Source organism: Balaenoptera acutorostrata, chromosome 19 (assembly GCF_949987535.1).
Source record: "Balaenoptera acutorostrata chromosome 19, mBalAcu1.1, whole genome shotgun sequence".
Lineage (NCBI taxonomy): Eukaryota > Metazoa > Chordata > Mammalia > Artiodactyla > Balaenopteridae > Balaenoptera > Balaenoptera acutorostrata.
In genome coordinates, this window is record NC_080082.1 from 4683249 (window position 1) to 4701546 (window position 18298).

General features: G+C 46.3%; 1 protein-coding gene and 1 long non-coding RNA gene across 3 annotated transcripts in view; one reads left to right on the plus strand and one right to left on the minus strand.

Moving 5' to 3' along the window:
* Positions 1-417: 417 nt before the first annotated feature.
* LOC103008067 (uncharacterized) lies at positions 418-14159 on the plus strand. Of its 2 annotated transcripts, XR_451016.2 has the most exons (5): positions 418-10478; positions 11174-11248; positions 12056-12174; positions 12351-12538; positions 12824-14159. It is a non-coding gene; the product is annotated as an uncharacterized LOC103008067 (long non-coding RNA). The 2 variants fall into 2 exon arrangements; XR_009006106.1 differs by lacking the exon at positions 12056-12174 and having other exon boundaries at positions 444-10478.
* The window catches only part of ATP2C2 (ATPase secretory pathway Ca2+ transporting 2), an 80263-nt gene continuing 73123 nt past the window's right edge, over positions 11159-18298 (minus strand). Inside the window, exons 21-27 of the mRNA XM_057534404.1 lie at positions 17664-17830; positions 17146-17214; positions 16952-17068; positions 15582-15729; positions 13193-13291; positions 12957-13098; positions 11159-11484 (exon numbers count right to left, since the gene is read on the minus strand). Of these exons, the coding sequence (XP_057390387.1) occupies positions 11366-11484; positions 12957-13098; positions 13193-13291; positions 15582-15729; positions 16952-17068; positions 17146-17214; positions 17664-17830 (861 nt within the window). The 3' untranslated portion in view covers positions 11159-11365. The remainder of the gene's footprint in view (positions 11485-12956; positions 13099-13192; positions 13292-15581; positions 15730-16951; positions 17069-17145; positions 17215-17663; positions 17831-18298) is intronic.

The window sequence follows — 18298 nt, forward strand, 5'->3', positions numbered from 1 at the left end:
CTGAGATCTGTGGTTTGCTTAGGAAGTTTTTCTCCACTCTGAGATTAAACAAAAAGAAATACCATGTTTTCTTCTACTACTACTGTGCTTTCCATTTATACTTCTGAATCTTTGATTCATTCAAAATGTATTTTAATTTTTTATTTGTTTTTTTGATTCTCTTTTTAAAATTTTTTTATTTTATATTGAACTATAGTTGATTTACAATGTTGTGTTAGTTTCAGGTGTACAGCAAAGTGATTCGGTTATACATATACATATATCTGTTCTTTTCCAACTTCTTTTCACATTTATGTTATTATAGAATATTGAGTAGAGTTCCCTGTGCTGTACAGTAGGTCCTTGTTGGTTATCTATTTTACATATAGTAGTGTGTACATGTCAATCCTAAACTTCCAGTTTATCCCCCCCACTGCCTTTCCCCTTTGGCAACCATAAGTTTGTTTTCAAAGTCTGTGAGTCTGTTTCTGTTTTGTAAATAAATTCATTTGTATCATTTTTTAAAGATTCCTCATATAAGTGATATCATATGATATTTGTCTTTCTCTGTCTGGCTTACTTCACTTAGTATGATAGTCACCAGGTCCATCCATGTTGCTCCAAATGGCATTATTTCTTTTTTTTTAATGGCTGAGTAATATTCCATTGTATGTATGTACCACATCTTCTTTATCCATTCCTCTGTCGATGGACATTTAGGTGGCTTCCATGTCTTGGCTTCTGTAAATAGTGCTGCAATGAACATTGGGGTGCATGTATCCTTCCGAACCATGGTTTTCCCCGATATATGCCCAGTAGTGGGATTGTTGGATCATATAGCAAGTCTATTTTTAGTTTTTTAAGGAACCTCCATACTGTTCTCCATAGTAGCTCTACCAGTTTACATTCCCACCAACAGTGTAAGAAGGTTCTCTTTTCTCTATACCCTCTCCAGCATTTATTGTTTGTAGGCTTTTTGATGATGGCCATTCTGACCTGTGTGAGGTGGTACCTCATTGTAGTTTTGATTTGCATTTCTCTAATAATTAGCAATGTTGAGCATCTTTTCGTGTGCCTGTTGGCCATCTGTATGTCTTCTTTGGAGAAATGTCTATTTAGGTCTTCTGCCCATTTTTTGATTGGGTTGTTCATTTTTTTGATATTGAGCTTCATGAGCTGTTTGTATGTTGGAGATTAAGCCCTTGTCGGTTGCTTCGTTTGCAAATATTTTCTCCCATTCTGTGGGTTGTCTTTTCATTTTGTTTATGGTTTCCTTTGCTATGCAAAAGCTTTTGAGTTTAATTAGGTCTCATTTGTTTATTTTTGTTTTTATTTCTATTACTCTAGGAGACAGATCAAAAAAGATATTGCTGTGATTTATGTCAAAGAGTGTCCTGCCTATGTTTTCCTCTAAGAGTTTTATAGTATCCGGTATTACATTTAGGTCTTTAATCCATTTTGAGTTTATTTTTGTGTATGGTGTTAGAGAATGTTCTAATTTCATTCTTTTACATGTAGCTGTCCAGTTTTCCCAGCACCACTTATTGAAGAGACTGTCTTTTCTCCATTGTATAGTTTTGCCTCTTTTGTCATAGATTAATTCACCATAGATGCATGGGCTTTCTATCCTGTTCCATTGATCTACATTTCTGTTTTTTGTGCCAGTACCATACTGTTTTGATTACTGTAGCTTTGAAGTATAGTCTGAAGTCTTGGGGCCTGATTCCTCCAGTTCTGTTTTTCTTTCTCAAGATTGCTTTGGCTCAAACTGTATTTTAAAATATACCTCTATCTTACCCCCAAATGAATTCCAGTACAGTTTTTTAAAATTTTTATTTATTTATTTATTTTTGGCTGTGTTGGGTCTTTGTTTCTGTGCGAGGGCTTTCTCTAGTTGCAGCAAGTGGAGACCACTCTTCATTGCGCTGCGCGGGCCTTTCACTATCGCGGCCTCTCTTGTTGTGGAGCACAGGCTCCAGATGCGCAGGCTCAGTAATTGTGGCTCACGGGCCTAGTTGCTCTGCGGCATGTGGGATCTTCCCAGACCAGGGCTTGAACCCATGTCCCCTGCATTGGCAGGCAGATTCTCAACCACTGCGCCACCAGGGAAGCCCTCCAGTACATTTTATATTAAATGGTGTGTCTCTTTCCCACTGACTTAAAATGCTACTTTCTCACTGAAGGTCTCTGTCTCATGTTTTAATTATCAGAGTTTTATGATAAAAAGATGTAAGAGCTATTCCTTTATTACTACTGGGTATTTTTGTTTGTTTTGTTTTGTTTTTCCTTCAAATGCTTGCCTGCTTATTTTGTCTGATCTTTGGTAGCACTTTGACTACTTCTAAGAAGTTTGATAGTATTTTCTTTTTCTTTTTTTTGGATAGTATTTTCAAGATGGCATTAAATATTGATGAACGTAGGCAGAACTGACATTGGCTAATGCTGATTCTTCCTATCCAAGAACAGGAACATCTCAGTTTGCTATGTAAATTTTTGTTGTCATTGCTGGCACTGTGAGTGGACTTCCCCCCTCCCCCCACAACACCAACTGATGATTCTTTGAACTTTGGAAAGCTCTTGGTTTTTCTGCATAGTGTGGTACCCCGTTACCTTGCTGAATTCTCTTATCCAGTGGTTCTCGACCTTGAGCCTGCATCAGAATCACCTAGAGGGCTTCTTAAACTACAGACTGGGGACCTCCACTCCCAGAGTTTGATTCAGTAGTTCTGGGGAGGGACTAGAGAATTTACATTGCTTATAAATTCCCAGGTGCTGCTGCTGAGGCTGGTCTGGGGACCTCACACAGAACCACTGCTGTTCATTGTTTCTGATTATCTATGAATTCTCTGGGAGTTTGCAGCTATTATGATTCTTTTTGTCTGAAAAAAATTTTTGCCTTTATTTTTTTTTGGCTGCATTGGGTTTTCGTTGCTGCGCACGGCTTTCTCTAGTTGCTGCGAGTGGGGGCTACTCTTTGATGTGGGCTTCTCATTGCGGCGGCTTCTCTTGTTGTGGAGCATGGGCTCTAGGCATGCGGGCTCAGTAGTTGTGGTGTGCGGGCTCTAGGGCACATGGGCTTCAGTAGTTGTGATGCGTGGGCTCAGTAGTTGTGGTGTGCGGGCTTAGTTGCTCTGTGACATGTGGGATCTTCCCGGACCAGGGATCAAACCCGTGTCCCTTGCATTGGCAGGTGGGTTCTTAAGCACTGCGCCACCAGGGAAGTCCTTGCCTTTTTTTTTGAAGGATTGTTTTTGCTTTTTTTTTTTTTTTTTTTTAAGATATTTTGACATTTTTCCCCTGGTACTTTAAAGCATCTTTCTGTTACCTTTTGGCTTGTGTGATTTTTTTCCCCCCCAGCTTTATTGAGATATAATTGACACATAAGATTGTATAGTTTAAGATGTACACTGTGTTGATTGCAGCTATTATGATGGCATACCTGGAAATAAGGATAATTTCCCTACCTGCTTTCTAGACCTTTCATTTCTTCCTCTTGATTAATTGTATCAGCAAATACTTTCCGAATTTTAACAATAACGATGCATCCTTCTTATTCCTGACTTGAATGGAAATGCATCTAGTCTTTTATACAGTAAGTGTGATGCTGGCTTTTGTTTTGAGATGTTTTGTATATATATAAGTATACACTTTTCATGCAAAGAAAGTACCCATTTATATTTGTTATTAAGAGTGTCAAGAGTAGATGTTCAATTTTATAAAAAGCTGTTTTTTTAGCATCCATGTTTTTCTTCAGAGTTATTAATAAGAAATACCAAATTCTTCCAAATATTAAGGTTCCAAATACTGAGCCATCTTTGTGCTTTTAAAAAAAATTTTTTTTTAAATTAATTAATTAATTAATTAATTTATGGCTGCATTGGGTCTTCATTGCTGTGTGTGGGCTTTCTCTAGTTGCAGTGAGCGGGGGCTACTCTTAGTTACAGTGTGCAGACTTCTCATTGTGGTGGCTTCTCTTGTTGCAGAGGATGGGCTTCAGTAGTTGTGGCTCGCGGGCTCTAGAGCGCAGGCTCAGTAGTAGTGGTGCACGGGCTTAGTTGCTCTGTGGCATGTGGGATCTTCCTGGACCAGGGCTTGAACCCGTGTCTCCTGCATTGGCAGGTGGATTATTAACCACTGTGCCACCAGGGAAGTCCCCATCTTTGTGCCTGAAACTGTCACTCTTAATGTGTTCATTCAGTTGGCACATGTTTAGTGTTTTTGTGGCAGTGTATATAAATGAGTTGGTCTGTGGTTTCTTGTTTTGTTTTGGTCAGATTTTATGTAAGTCACACTTTAAAATTGTGCTGGCCTTACAAAAATAATTTAGAATCTTTCTTTCTTCCAGGTTCTAGAAAATGCAAATGAAAGGAGTTCCTTAAAGTTTGGGTAGAATTCATCTGGTATTTCTTGGTTTGGTGGTGGGGGGAAGGGGTTAACTATTGATAACCTTATCCTTTTTTTTTTTTTTTTTTAATCATTTGGGTTGTCTGAAATCTCTGCTCGGATCAGTTTTGTTGATTTTTTATATTTCTTAGTAAATTTTCCACATCATTTAAGTCTTCAAATTAATTTACATAGATTGACTGAAATATTTGAAATTTTTCGTAGTTGTAGATTTTTTTCTGTGTTTTCCTTTCATTTTTTTTTCCTAGATTAGGTTCTACCAATTTTGTTTTGTAGTTAATATTGTTTTTATATTATTTTTGCTGCTTTTTTATGTTTATTTTTCATTTTCATTTTTTTGAGTTGATTATTAAATGACTGAATAAAAAGAGAGAGTAAATGAGACTATATGGGGCTACTACTTTTTTTCTATGAGCTCTGCTTTACATTGCGGCGTGATCATTGCATTTACAGATTCTGATTGGCGTGTGTGTGATGAGCTTCCAGGTTTTCTGCAGTTCCATTTTGATTTTCTCTTGGGCCCACGAGTTTTACAATTTTGGTATGCTAGAGAATTTCTCCACAGCTTCATTCATTCATTCATTCATTTATTTATTTTTGGCTGTGTTGGATCTTCGTTTCTGTGCGAGGGCTTTCTCTAGTTGTGGCAAGCACGGGCCACTCTTCATCGCAGTGCGTGGGCCTCTCACTATCGCGGCCTCTCTTGTTGCGGAGCACAGGCTCCAGTCACGCAGGCTCAGTAGTTGTGGCTCACGGGCCTAGTTGCTCCGCGGCATGTGGGATCTTCCCAGACCAGGGCTCGAACCCGTGTCCCCTGCATTGGCAGGCGGATTCTCAACCACTGCGCCACCAGGGAAGCCCCCTCCACAGCTTCTTTTGTGGTTTTGTTGAACAGTGATTAGAGAGGTTGACTGTATCACATCTACTTCCTGGAATCAATCGAGGTTTCAGTGGTGTCCTTACATGGCAGGTTAGTGATGAGCGAGGTCACCTGTATCTACTTTTTGAGATCAATTTCCTTGCTTGTGGTCAGTTAAGAGTCTCCTAGTGAAGTTTCTGTGTTTTTCCTAAATTTTCTCTACTGTGCTCTATGAATTTGGATGTTGTGTTGGTACATACCCAGGCCTATTAGATTTTCGGTGGTGGTTATGTCTTATTAAATTCCCTTCTTTGTCTCACTGAATGCTTTTGGCCTGGATTTTTAAAATCTCATCTGACAATTAGTAGTGTCACCCCTGTTGCGTGAGTTGTTGTCTGTATTTGCCTGGTATATTTTTGCTCAATTTTTTTGAGTCTTTTTTTTTTCCTTGAACTTTATTTTGAAATAATTTTAGATTGACATAGAAGTTGTAAAAATAGTGCAGAGATCTCCTGTGTACCCATCACCCAGTTTCCCCCAATGAAAACATCTTAAATAACCACAGACCAAATAATCAAAACCAGGAAATCAGAGTTAATGCAATACTATGAACTAAACAGCTCAAACCTTATGTGAATTTCACCAGTTTTTCCATAGTACCTGATTTGAGGCCTACTTGAAGTTAAGGGCACAGTCCTCCAGATGGCAAAGTCTACCCAAGACTTCTGAAACCAATTGCAAGTTCAGGGAATTCCCCAAACCACCCTCAGGTTGGATAATTTGCTAAAAAAAAAAAACAAAACTCATGGAAACCTATCATACTGATGGTCATATTTATTACAGGGAAAGGATACAAATGAGGACCAGACAAAGGGAAGAATCTGGGAGGGTTCAAAACACAGAGCCTCTGGTTGTCCTCTTCCGGTGAGTCCTTCTAGAGAATCACTGAGCCGGAGGGTAGTCTTGGGGACCCCTGCCACAAGTTATATGAAATTTTATTACATGTGTAGATCAGTGAAACCACTACAATTGGGATACACAACTGTCCCATCACCCCCAAACTCCTTCAGGTTCTCCCTCTGCAGTCACACCCTCTTAATCCTACCCTTAGCAACCTCAAATCCATTTTCCATCATTATAATTTTGTCACCTTGGGGATCTATGTAAATGGAACCATTTAGTATGTAACCTTTTAAGACTGGATACTGTCACTCAGCATAATACCCATGAGATCCATCCAAGTTGTTCTGTGTATGTTCCTTCTCATTGCTGGGGAGAATTCCAGTGTATGGTTGTACCAGTTTCTTTATCTATTCACCCTCTTAAGGACATTTGGGTTATTTCTAAGATTTGGCTCTTGTAAATAAACCTGCCATGAACTTTCATGCACAGATTTTTGTGTGATAAGTCATCTTTAGGATCAATACCTGGGAGTAGGATTGACGGGTCATGTGCTAGGTGTATGCTAAAGTTTACAGGATGTTGCCAAGTTCTCCAGAGAGGCTGTAGCATTTACATGTAGCATTTACATGTAGCATTTATCAGCAACATGTAAGAGTTCCAGATGCTTTGCATCCTTGTCATCACTTAGTATTGTCAGTATTTTATTTTAGCCACTTTAATAGGTGTGTAGTGTATCTCATTGTGGGTTAAGGTTGCCTTTCCCTACTGGTTAATGATGTTGAACATCTTTTCTTGTGCTTATTTACCATGGGTGTGTCCTCTTTAGTGAAGACTCAGTTCAAGATTTCTGCCCTTTTTCTAAAATTTAACTGTTAAGTTTTGAGATTTAAAAAATATTCTGGCTCCAAGTCCTTTGTTAGATATGTGATTTGAAAATGTTTTTCTTTCAGTGTGTAGGTTCTAAAAAATTCTCTTAACTGTAACTTTCATGAGTAAAATTTTTTAAATTTGTGAGATTCAATTTATCAATTTTTCTTTTCTTTTATAGATAGTACTTTTGGTGTCATGTCTAAGAATTCTTTGCCTAATCCTCAATTCCAAAGATTTTCTCTTTTGGTTTCTTCTATGGTTTGGTCTATTGCCCATTTTCGGTTAATTTTTGTAGAAAGTGTAAGAGGTTCTTTTTTGCTATGGATGTCCAGTTGTTCCAGCGCCATTTGTTGAAATGAATATTTTTTCTCCCTTGAATTGCTGTTGGCTTTTTGTCAAAAATAAATTGGCTATACTTCTGTGGGACTGTTTTTGGTCTCTATTCTGACATTGATCTGTGCATCTATTACTTTACCAGTGTTGCCCTGTCTTGATTACTGTAGCTATATAGTAAGTCTTAAAACCAGGAAGTATGTTTCTTCCAACTTTTTGCCTCTTTTTCAGAATTGTTTTAGCTATTTTATAGTTCCTTTGTCCTTTCATATAAATTTTAGAATAAGATTGTCTATGTCTTAAAAAAAGATCCTGCTGAGATTTTGATAGAAATTGTGTTAAATCTATAGACCAATTTATGGAGAACTGATATCTTTACTATATTGAGCCTTCCAAGGCATGAACACAGTATGTCTCCCCATTTTTTTAGGTTTTCTCTGATTTCTCTCATTGGCATTTTGTAGTTTGCAGCACACAAACAGATCCTAAACATGTTTTGTTAGTTTATACTTAAGTATTTCAATTTGCTTCATTGTAAATGGTGTATTACGTTTAAAATTTCAGTTTCCAATTGTTCAGTGCTAGTATATAGAAATACCAGTGATTTTTTGTTTGTTAACCTTGTATCTGTGGCTTCCCTAGACTCACTGGTTCTGGAAAGGTTTTTGTGTTTAGATTCCTTGCGAGTTTCTACGTACACAGTGTCATGTGAATAGGGACAGTTTTATTTTCCCCTTTTAAATCTCTTTTCCAGTGCCTTTTAATTTTCTTTTCTTGCCATATTGCACTGACTAGGAATTCCAGTATTATGCTGAATAGGAGTGGTGAGGCTGGACATCTTTGCTTTGCTCTTAATGTTATGGGGAAAGCATTCAGTCTTTCATCATTAAGTATGATGTTGACTACAGGGTTTTTTGTTTTTTATTTTTTCTAGATACTTTTCATTTGGTTCAAGAAGTTTCCTTCTATTCCTAGTTCATTGAGTTTTTATCCTGAATGGGGTTTGAATATTATGAATGCTTTTCCTGCTTCAATTGATATGACCATGTCATTTTCCTTCTCTAGACTATTAATATGGTGGATTGCATTGATTATTGAATATTGACCTAGCTTTTCATCCTTGGATTAACCCCACTTGCTCATGGTGTCTTGTACTCCTTATATATGGCTGGATCCAATTTGCTAATATTTCATTGAGGATTCTTGTCTCTGTGTTCATGAGGGATGTTGGTCTATGGTACTGTGTTTGTATGGTTTTGATATCAGGGTAATGTTGGCTTCATAAAATGAGTTGAGAAGTGTTCCCTCCTCTTATTTCCTGGAAGGGATTGTGCCAGGATTGTTACTTCTTTAAACGTGTAGTAAAATTTACCAGTGAAACCATCTGGCTTTGGTGATTTCCTTTTGGGGGGATGGTTTTAATGATAACTTCAGTGTCTTTGTTAGTTATACAACTACTGAGATTATGTATTATTTCATCTTCAGTGAGTTTTAGTAGTTTGTGGTTTTCAAGGAATTGGTTTATTTCATCTAACTTGTTGAGTTTAAGTGCATAAAGCTGTTCTTAGTGTTCATTTTTGGAATATCTTGAGGGATCTGTATGATGTACCATCTCTCATTCCTAATATTGGTAGTTTGTATCTTCTTTTTCCTTTGATGAACCTCTAGCAAGACTGACACTTTTTTTTTCCAAAGAACTGGCTTTTTTTTTTTTTCTATTTTTGCCTTTGACTTCATTGTTTTCTTTTTTTTAACGCATTGTTTACTTTGTTTATTTATTATTTATTTATTTATGGCTGTGTTGGGTCTTCGTTTCTGTGCGAGGGCTTTCTCCAGTTGTGGCAAGCGGGGGCCACTCTTCATCGCGGTGCGCGGGCCTCTCACTATCGCGGCCTCTCTTGTTGCGGAGCACAGGCTCCAGACGCGCAGGCTCAGTAATTGTGGCTCACGGGCCTAGTTGCTCCGTGGCATGTGGGATCCTCCCAGACCAGGGCTCGAACCCGTGTCCCCTGCATTGGCAGGCAGATTCTCAACCACTGCGGCACCAGGGAAGCCCCTCTGCTCTTTCTTTACTGTTTTTTTTTTGGTGAACGGCCCCCTGCTGTTGATGGGTGGAGTTCTATAAAAATAAATGGAGCTAAGCTGCTTAACCGTCCTGTTCTATTATATCCTTGATGAGAAGAGGGTCTTCACTTGCATGTAGTCCAATCGATCCAGTATATATAACACTTAGTGGCTAGCTCTTTGTGTCTTATTTGGTAAAAATTTACCTATCCCTATTTTTTCTTCCAAAAGCTTTACTGTTTTACCTTTTACATTTGCAGTTTATCCTGGCTTGTTCTGTATGGTATAAGGGTTAAGAATACTTTTTTGTTGTTTCTATTGCAAGTATCAATCGACCCCAGTTATTTTTTTTATTATTTTTTTAATGAGAAACCTATTGTTTGGGCCAGCAATTTGCTGAAGAATCCTGAAAAGGGAGGGAGCAGCAGGGAGTGTCCCTGACTCAGAGAGGAGCCCGGTAGCAGGCTGTGTGTGTGTGACGTTATTTGGCCTTTACGTCTAGGCAGTTGCTAAAGGTTGGTAGCTGTGGGCAGGTATCACCCCTGCCCCAAACGGGTCTTCCCCAGCCAGCCCCCTCCCTCTTCGTGTGGGGATGGCTTATGTGTGTGTCTCCTCATTTAGCTCTGGTGTCACTTGGGGCCAAGGAACCTAGTGAGGCTGTGAATCTTACTTTGGAGGAATGTGGGCTTTGCCTGGGAGCTTCAGGGGTCCACTTTGACCTTCTTCGCCCTGTCTGGCCTGGTGTTACCACCTGGGGCAGCCTGTCTCACAGCTCCTGTGGCTGGGTGTAATGATTCACTTTTGTGTGTCAGTTGGGCTAGGCCATGGTGCCTAGATGTCTCTGGGATTTTTTAGATGTGATTAACATTTAAACTAGTAGACTCTGAATGAAGCAGATGACCATCATGTGGACGGGCCTCGTCCAATCAGTTGAAGGCTAGAAGACTGAGGTCCCCGAGAAGAAAGGAACCCAGACCCGAGCCCTGCAATACCAACAACTCCTTCCTGAGTCTCCAGCCTGTCGGCCAGCCCTAGAAATGTCAGACTCCCTGGCCCTGACAATCACGTAAGCCAACTCCTTAACACAAACGTCCTTCTCTCCTCGCCATCCTGTTGGTTCGATTTCTCTGGAAAACCCTGCGTCGGGGGGGTTATAGCTGTGGCCTAATTTCATGGAAGATGGAGTTGCATTTCTGGTTCTCCGTGGTTGTTTTTGCCTGGCCACAGACCTCCCTGCTCTGCCATCTTTCAGCTGGAAGGGCGGACACGTGTTAAGAACAGTCTTGGGGCCAGTGGGAAACAAGCCTCAGGCTGGGGGGACATATTCTGGTTCCTGATTCTGGAGGGAAAGGCCACGTCCTGTTCAGCCTCAAAAGCTGAGGCCTTTGTTTAGGCTGCTCAGGATGTGACTGCCTCTCGCCACATACGTGGTCATGAACATGAGGTTGTGCGTTTCCCACCTGGCCACGTGTAGGAAAGGGCTGATTAAATCCATCAAAATACTCATCAGGCCCCAGGCACCGCACTTAAAAATACCCGAAGCCCCCCTTTTATGGATGAGGAGATGGGGCCTCAGTGTGACCAGAAGCCTGGGTCCTGCCCTCTCCCCCACCCCCGCCCCCGTCTTCCCACCCTACCAGGGGCTGCAGGGCACCAAGCTAGGGCACAAATACGTAACCAGACGTGGTTAATAAAAATCATTGTGATTTAATAAATAGTGAGGTGTTTCTGTGCAGGTGCTTCACTGTTTGTTTGTCCCAGGGCCTGGCGGGACAGAGTGGTGGATGGATGCAAGGCTGGGCCCAAGCTCCCGGCCGGTTTCCCAGGAATAGCCAGGTGAGTGACCTGACGCCATGGTGTCCTGAAAGCACCTCTCGGAAGAGGCGGGGCAGGGGGAGGGCCACAGTCACATAAAAATATAGATTTAGGGGATTTTACATGGGTCGGGGTCCACTACACATCTTCCTGGTGGATCTGGGCTTTCTTGGCTGTGGAGCAGAATTTTTCACATAGTTTGAAGAGCTCTGACAAAACAAACACGGAGGAGGCCAATCCGGTTAAAAGCAATAGATCTGCCAACAGGGGAAGAGAGAAAAAGGTCAGCGCAAGCTGGCCCCTCTAGTCCCCAGCCCCGTGCTGCCCAGCACTGGAGCCCAGGGGGCTGCGGAGTGCTGTTGCCCGTGCTTGGTTCGTTCTCAGTTACAGAGGTGAGGGGCCAGGACCCGGGAGCTGAGGACCAGACTTTCCACTCCCCTGATGGGACAGAGATTTCCCCAGCCCAGCATCCAAAACCCTGCAGCGCCAGCTCCACAAGGACCAGCTGGTCTTTGCAGGCGGCTCAGAGCTGGGGGGCGGGCATGATGCAAGCTTCCGCTGTAAGGAGACCCTTCCTGGGGCGGACGCCCCCGACCACGGCTCGGGCTCCAAGTCCAGCCCCCCTCCGGCTCGTTCTGGAGGGTTGACCCCTGAATTCTCCCCCTGAGCCTTTTCTTGGCTCCCTGCTGTCAACGATTCGTGACAGACATGGTGCCCGGCGCAGGCCCTGCACTTTCTTTAGACTCGGTAAGCTTCCTGAATTCCCAGTGCATGGAAACATCTGTAAGAAAACATTTTTAGGTTTTTTTCTTTTCTCCGTACCCACAGGGGCCCTGCTCTTTAGATTTTGGGGAAGAAAAAGCTGAGGGTTCCCAGTCTTGCCCAAAGGGTTTCAGTGCCCTTGTCTCCACCACCTCGGATGCTGCTGACCGTTTCATGATCCTGGGGTGCGTCCCACCCGGTGCTCTACCTTGGGGGCTACCTCACCAGCCCCCTTACCCTCAGCTCCCCGGTGGGGTGTGGGATTGCCGATGGAGAGCTGGGTCGGCGGTCACCCTGGTGCCCTCCCTGCAGCTCTCCAGGCCGCCTCCTCCCACTTCGGTCCCTGTCACCACCGTTTCAGGCACAGGAGGCCAAGCCACCCGGCGCACCTTCCGAAGAGAGACCGTGGATCTGCCAGAAGCCTGCTGAAGACGCAGGGGAGTCCCCGGGCTCCCCCACGTGGCATGTGTGCTTGGGGCCCAGAGAGCTGTGGTCATGGCGTGTGGCCCTTTCAGCAGGAACTGCCAGCTGGCCCACTCCTACCTCCAGGTAAGTGGGGTCCCAGTGACACAGGCCCTGTTAAAACCCCCAACCGGGTAAACTCACTCCTAAGCTGGGGCAGCACGTCACAGGCTTGAGCCCAGACTGTGGTCGATCCTGGCGCCGCCCCTGGGCCTCACCGTACCTGCTCTGAGCCCCTCGCTCTGGGGCAGGGAGGCGGGGTGGGCCGGGATGTTGAGACCCCTGTGCCCTCCCCTGACTCCTAGCAGGTACGCCCGTGTTTCCCGCCTTCTCCACTCCCCCCATCACGTCGCCCCCTCCTACCCCGTGCAGATGTCCAGGAACGAGCCCAGTCCTTTGCAGACAGGATGGCCCCATGCGCGGACTTCACGCCCCGGAAAGGTCTGCAGCTGCCCCGCGCGTGCGGCGAGGACGGCTGCGGTCCCGGGTGACCCCTCCCACTCACCGAGCGCCCCCAGGTTCTCCGTCTGGAAGACCTTCTGCAGGGGCGGCAGGTATATCACCGCCAGCTGCCCCAGGACAGACCCGAGCACGGAGTAGAGGAACGTGCGGTTCCTGAGGAAGCCGATCTCGAATATCAGCTTGGTCTGCGGAGAAGGGCACAGTTGGGGCACAGGAGCCGCCCCGAGACTAGGGCCAGGAAAGCATGAGCCGGTGCTGCCGGGGGCAGCGGGGCCTCACCTGGGAGCGGCAGGTCAAGGCGTTGAAGAGGTCGAAGAGCACGAAACAGGTGAAGGTCATGGTCGTGGTGCGTGGGGTGCTTGCCTTGTCTTCGGGCATCTGGAACACGAGTGCACCGGGTGAGAAGGTGCAGGGGGGGCGGGGACCCCGCCCTCAGGACCCCTGTGTCAGAACAGACAGATCTGTGCTTCTCCCACCTTCCGGGCCGTTGAGGATGCAAGAAAGAGCCCAGCTGCTCCGCGGGGGTGGCGTGGGGGACACCCCTGAGAAAAACTGAGATCTGGGGGGTGTCCGGCGCCCCATCCCCCCTCCCGCACATGGGCGAGCTGGGGTTTAAACGCCTGGACGGTCACCCGCCTAATTCTCTCTCCAGCTCACTGGCCGTCTCAGCACAGGGGCTGCCTGAACCTGCAGGCCATGGAAAGGTGACCCATAATAAGATCCCCTACAGTGAGAACAGACGGCCTCTTCAATAAGTGGTGCTGGGAAAACTGGACAGCTACATGTAAAAGAATGAAATTAGAACACTCCCTAACACCATCCACAAAAATAAACTCCAGATGGATTAAAGACCTAAATGTAAGGCCAGACACTATCAAACCCCTAGAGGAAAACATAGGCAGAACACTCTGACATAAATCAGAGAAATATCTTCTTTGATCCACCTCCTAGAGTAATGAAAATAAAAACAAAGACAACCCACAGAATGGGAGAAAATATTTGCAAATGAGGCAACTGACAAGGGCTTAATCTCCAAAATATACAAACAGCTCATACAGCTCAATATCAACAAAACAACCCAGTCAAAAAATGGGCAGAAGACCTAAATAGACATTTCTCCAAAGAGGACATACAGATGGCCAAAAAGCACGTAAAAAGCTGCTCAACATCACTAATTATTAGAGAAATGCAAATCAAAACTACAATGAGGTATCACCTCACACAGGTCAGAAGGGCCATCATCAAAAAGCCTACAAACAGGGGCTTCCCTGGTGGCGCAGTGGTTGAGAGTCTGCCTGCTAATGCGGGGGACGCGGGTTCGAGCCCTGGTCTGGGAAGATCCCACATGCCGCGGAGCGGCTGGGCCCGTGAGCCACAATTACTGAGCCTGCGCGTCTGGAGCCTGTGCTCCGCAACAAGAGGGGCCGCGATGGTGAGAGACCCGCGCACCGCGATGAGGAGTGGCCCCCGCTTGCCGCAACTGGAGAAAGCCCTCGCACAGAAACGAAGACCCAACACAGCCATAAATAAATAAATAAATAGATTAAAAAAAAAAAAAAAAGTAGAATTAAAAAAAAAAAAAAAAAAAGCCTACAAACAATAAATGCTGGAGAGGGTGTGGAGAAAAGGGAACCCTCTTGAACTGTTGGTGGGAATGTAAATTGATGCAGCCACTATGGAGAATAGTATGGAGGTTCCTTAAAAAACTAAAAATAGAATTACCCAGACAAAGCTATAATTCTAAAAGAAAGATACCTGCACCCCTATGTTCACAGCAGCACTACTCACAAAAGCCAAGACATGGAAGCAGCCTTAACGTCCATCAACAGAGGAATGCATAAAGAAGATGTGGCACATATATACAATGGAATATTACTCAGCCATAAACAAAGAATGAAATAATGCCATTTGCAGCAACATGGATGGACCTGGAGATTATCATACTAAGTGAAGTAAGCCAGACAGAGACAAATACCATATGATATCACTTATATGTGGAATCTAAAAAAAAAAAAAATGATACAAATGAACTTATTTACAAAACAGAGACTCACAGACTTTGAAAACAAACTTACGGTTACTAAAGGGGAATTGTTGGCAGGGAAGATAGATTGGGAGTTTGGGATTAATTTATACACACTACTACTACATGTAAATAATCAACAAGGACCTACTGTGTAGCACAGGGAACTCAGTATTCTGTAATAACCTATAAGGAAAAAAATTCTGAAAAAGAATGGATACATGTATATGTATACCTGAATCACTTGGCTGTACACCTGAAACTAACACAACATTGCAAATCAACTCTACCCCAATATAAAATAAAAATTAAATAAAAAATCTCCCAAATAGTCACCTCCTGGGAATAAGACAGGAGTTTTTTAGTAGATGTCACATTGTTTCCTGGGGATAATAGAAAGCAGGAGAGGCACTGTGTCCCATTTAGGAAGGAATCTGCCGCCTTTTCTCTGCCTGTGAGGCCTCACGTCCCCTCCGCCCGGTCCCACCTCTGCAGTCGTCTCCCAATCCCTCCCCGCCCTCCCCTGCACGTGGATGTGTGTCTCCCCCAGCCACGGCGCCTGCGCCCCGGGGGCCAGGACCACACCCCCGCCCCGCGTCTGCCACCACGCAGACCCGCTGGCCAAGCCCGTGAGGACTCCCCCACCTCTTTCCAGAAGATGAAGAGGGTCCCACTGATGATGGTGGCGGCCGACAGGAGGATCTTCAGGATGAGGGCTCTGCCGAGTATCACGTCCTTGATGTTCCGTGGTGGCTGCCTGAGGGTGTCCCTGTCGACCGGCTCTACCCCCAAGCTGCTCGGAACAAAAAAAACCGGACGCTTTGAAATAAACCACTGAAGAGACGTGCAGTGGTTAAATGCGCGAGGCCACCCGGCGAAGTAACACACAAAGGTCCACATCGAAGGCCTGGACGGGCATGGGCAGTGCCTCCAGGTTGTCCCCGGCCCCTCCTGCCTCACGTCCTCTGCTCCTTCCTGGGGGCCCGCCGCCCCAGCCTGGACCCCACCGGCAGCCCGGCAGCTCCGCCGCCCTCCCGCATCCCCAGCCATGAGTGCGGTGACAGAAGACCATGCCTGTGGCCAACCACGTGGTCCTGAATGGTGCCCGGTCGTTCCCCGTCACCTCGGAGACCCCCGCCCCCAGCTCGGGCCTGGCCTCGTCCCAGCTGGCCTGGGGAAATGGGATCCAGGCCCCGCCCACTAAAGAGCCCCCCAGCAACTGAGGGGACCTGCCTTCAGCCAACTCCAAGGCAGCGCGATCGGGGCCAGGCCCGCAGTGGATGGTGTGGAGCACCAAGGAGGGAGCTGGCTGGGGATGCCCACGCTGGGCGGATACGGCTGGGGTCCAGCTTTGCTCGCGGCCCCGTTCCCAGGGAGAGCACGTATAAGAGGTGGCCCTCTCGCTGGGCGTGGCGGGGAGCAAAGCCGTCACCGGTGGTGATTAGATTAATAACTAACAATTCAGCTGCACCAAGAGCAACACCCACTATGTGCTCACACACAGGGAAGTGCCTCGCTTGCGCACACCGGCCCCCCTGCCTCCAGAGCCCATCCTTCCTCCTGCATCATTCATTCTGTTAGCCTCACGCTCCCTCCTCATTCATCCAGCCAATAACGTCCTGGGCACCTAGTGTGTGCCAGGCACCATTGTAGGAGTCGGGGATCCTGCAGGGAACAAAGCAAAAACCTTGCCCCCAGGAAGCTGACATTCTAAAGGGGAGATGGATTCCGATCAGATAAACAAGGAAATATGTTCCCCTCTAGGCAAAAATAAAGCAGGTTAAGGTGACTGGTTGGGAGGAGGCTGCTGCTAGAGAAATCAGGGAGGACTTCTCGGAGGCAGTGACCCGAATGAAGAGAGGGCTCGAGCCATGCAGGTAGCTCAGGGGGAGCATTCCAGGCAGAGGAGCAGAAAGTTCGTTGTCCCCCTGCCCGCCCACCAGACGCCTCCTCCTGCGCTTGGTGCACTCCCCTCGCCGTCTCCCCTGCACGCTCCCGCCAGCCCGCTGCCTTACCTCTGTGCCGGCGGCCCATCCATGATGATGTTGATCCACAGGATCTGCATGGCGTTGAGGGGGCTGGGCAGGTTGCACACGGTGGACAGAGTGATGAGGCTCAAGGCCGAGATGCTCCTGCAGGGCACACACAGGGCACTGTCACCAGCTGCTCCCAGACCTGGCACACGGGGGGGACGCTGGCCTCGACTTACGTGCTCAGCTGAAATCGGACAAAGTTCTTGATGTTATGAAAAATCCCCTTGCCTTCCTCCACCGCATTCCTGCAAGAGAGGAGAAAGCATTTATGCACAAAGAGGGCCAGACGAGAAGGGTCAGCCAGCTCCGTCACCTGCTAAAGGAAGCGACGGTGTCACCAGAGGTCACGTTTCTCCTTGCTGGCATTCTCAGGGAATCACCAGTAGAGGGTGCTGATGTCCTGACAGGTGCCATCAGCCGCTGGGGACTGGTCCCCACGCCACGATCGCCCTTCTGTCCAAAGACCGTAGACCATTCTGTCGTCTGAGCCCTGGGACCCCAGCCCTCACCCAAGGCTCCCGAAGTGCCTCCTGCCGGCCCCTCGGTGATCCAGCAAGGAGAAGGGGCCCCCGTGGCCCTGCTTTCCATGAGGGGGGGTGGGCCTGGGGACACCGTGTATGTCCACCACAGCAGAGCAGGGGGCTGCCACCCCAGGCCTTTTTGCCACTAAAAGAACACCTAAAGAGCAGCTTACATGATGGCTGAGAAGTCATCGTCCACCAGGATCATGTTGGCGGCCTCCTTGCTGACGTCCGTCCCTGTCTGCCCCATGGCAATCCCGATGTCCGCTGACTTCAGGGCGACCGCGTCGTTCACCCCGTCCCCTGTCATGGCCACGATCGCCCCCGACTCCTGCAAAGCCTTTGGAAAGAGGAGGCCAGTGGAGGCCTGCAGCCTGAGGACCTTCCTTCCAGATCCTTCCCTCCTCCTGCCCCGCCTCTCACACTGAGTGGTTCATGGCAAAGGCCCCTCTCTAGAGGGCACTGGGGTCAGCTGGCCCGGGTCTGAATCCCAGTTGCCCCCATATGAGCTGTGGGCACTGGGCAAGCCCTGAACCTAACCTCAGCTTCTCTATCTGCAAAGTGGGAACACGGTCCCTCCTTATCAGGACTGTTGTGAGCCCTAAACTAAGAACACAGAGGGGACAGTGTCCGGCCCAGAGCGAAGGCATGAATGTGTCATCCGTCACCATGCCACCTAAAAACTGTCACTTGCCATCTGGTTCTACAAGGATGAAGTCATTGGCCACTGCAGCCGCTGACCTTCCACACCCCCTGAAAGGAGTTCAGGGCGGAGATCAGGAATGAAGGAAAAACTGGCAGAACAAGC